General features: G+C 40.6%; 1 protein-coding gene across 1 annotated transcript; it reads right to left on the reverse strand.

The window, feature by feature from the left end:
- Window positions 1–1,504: 1,504 nt before the first annotated feature.
- On the reverse strand, window positions 1,505–2,029 carry LOC117718277 (keratin-associated protein 13-1-like). Its single transcript, XM_034515853.1, has one exon. The coding sequence runs from the start codon at window positions 2,027–2,029 to the stop codon at window positions 1,505–1,507; it is 525 nt and encodes a 174-aa protein (XP_034371744.1).
- Between the last annotated feature and the right edge of the window lie 352 nt (window positions 2,030–2,381).

The following is a 2,381-nucleotide window of genomic DNA, read 5'->3' on the forward strand; positions in this document are numbered from 1 at the left end:
GAGTCAACATTAACTCTTGAGTCAACCAGATCCAGGGGCAGAATTTAGCGTTTGAATACACAACAGCACCCGACCAAACCAAACACCCAGATCTTCACTGAGTCAACCAGATCCAGGGGCAGAATTTAGCGTTTGAATACACAACAGCACCCGACCAACCCAAACACCCAGATCTTCACATTGAGCTTTGTGTAATCAGAATCTGCCTGTGTAGCTCAGTGGCAATTCACCTAGCCTGTACCAGGGCCTGAGCTCAATCCCGAGAACAAACCCATGCTGTTACATAATTGCTATCTGCAATCTTGGCAATTTTCAAGCATGCTTGAGCTGTGTAGAGAAACCCTGCCTGAAAATACTTAAATACTGTATTCTAATATAAGCATTCTTTGTCTATTTCATCTTATTCTTTAAAAAAAAAAAATTTCGATACCGTGCAGTAATTCGTTAAATCATTAGATTATCTGTAGGAGTTGTAACCCTTTTATTTCCTTCTATTGTCTTATTGTTTATCTAAAATTTTAGGTAATATACTGCATAAGTCCTCACAGTAGATATCCTTGTCTTCATACCAGATTTAATTAATGGGAGATCGGTTGCAACTGTGTCCATTCTAGTTCATAGCATCTTGGGGAACTCTAACTCAATGTTGTGTAGATCATGTAAGGTAAAAGCCAACTATGGTTGTTAGCATCATGTTCTCTACTGAAAATATGAGCTGGCCATGTTCTCCTGGCGTCCTCCATGTCCTCTGACTCCTACAATCTTCCACCGTCTCTTCCACAGGACAGAAGGCTTTTGCCTTGTTTTATTAATATCTTGTTTTGTCATGTCTGGATGTTGTCTCTGGGAGTCCTGCTCTCTTCTGAAGAGATGAATAGGGAGTAGATCTGCAAGTAAAGGGAGTTGTAGGGTTGGGGTAGGAGGCTGGAAAAAGGAAACTGCAGTAAGGCTATATAGTATGAGAAAAGAATCGATTTTTCAAAAAAAAAAAAAAAGAAAAAAGAAAGAAAATATGAGTTGGATGACTCTTCTGTGAACATATTTTCAATAATCCTTCTTAAAATTTCAGTAAGCTTTCACCCATAAGCTTATAGTCAGTGGAATGCTCAAGGAATATATCTCCATGTACCAACCCTGATACAATGTCCTAGGTAGACTGATTTCCTAAGGAAGGTAGTCTGAAAGTACCTAGTCTCAAAGATAAATCACAAATCAAAACTTGGGAATAAACAAAGAATCAAAGACCACATTAGATGGAAGAATAAATAATTTTATTAGGTCAAATATAACTGAACTTTCATATACAGTCCAAGAATTTATGAATAGGTAATCATTCATTTTAAAAGACATTTGAATTTATATTTTGGTTATTCGGTCATTTCTTAGTTGGATAGACCTTGTCTTGCCACAGAAAGGATGCAGAGAAAGATTAGTTAGCCTTATTGGAAAACCCAATGATAGTAGCACTAAGTTAACTCAGACAATTTATTTATAATCAGGAAGTTCAGCAACTTGATCTCAAGATGGTTGATCCACAGGCAGGTCTGTGACAAGAAGACTGGAAGTTTCTAGAAGTCACATAGATTGGGTGACAGAATCCAGATCCATAACCAAAGGAAGGAGAGCCATGAACTCCATAACTCACAGGTCTAAAGCCACTGGAGCCACAGCCTGACGTGTAGATGCTCCTTGAGCCATAGCCCAGGGAATAGCAACTGCTGGACCCAAAACCAAGAGAGCCACCATATGTGGTCCTACAAGGGCTGCAGAAGCTGGACACACTTGGACGGTAGCAAGGACGCTGGCAGGAGCTGTGCACCACATGGGAAGTCTGGCATCTGATGGGCTGGAAGCAGTTCTGATGACAGCCATGGCTGAAAGTAGAACCCAGATGGCAGTTTCTGGGAGAGCAGAAGTTAGTGCTGTGGGTCAGTTGGCGTGGGAAGGAAGAGCCACAGGAAGAGGGGTAGCACAGTTGACCTCCATAGGATCTAGAGGAGAAGCTTCCAGAACAGCAGCTGTAGGACATGTTGAGAGGAGAGGTGAGATCAGCTAAGTGTCAATGAGACAATGTCAGTTTGAATGACATGGTCCCGACAGAGGTCAAGCTATATATCCTCCTGAACTGGGTGTGTCCACATTCCACTGACTCCAATCACCTCCCTCACCCTTCACAAGAAAATACTTCCCTTGGTAATTAAGTTTAATTTTTCACATATTCATATATTAATTGCAGTTTAATCACAGTGACACAGTAAGAAGATACTCATAGTTTCTTTGCCCTGGAGTTTGCTTAGGTTTGAAGTTCATGGTTACAGTTCATCCTATTTTCAGTGTCTTCTTTTTTTAATCCATACATTTGCAGAGACTCTGCCCAGTAT

Source organism: Arvicanthis niloticus, chromosome 12, assembly GCF_011762505.2.
Source record: "Arvicanthis niloticus isolate mArvNil1 chromosome 12, mArvNil1.pat.X, whole genome shotgun sequence".
Classification (NCBI taxonomy): domain Eukaryota; kingdom Metazoa; phylum Chordata; class Mammalia; order Rodentia; family Muridae; genus Arvicanthis; species Arvicanthis niloticus.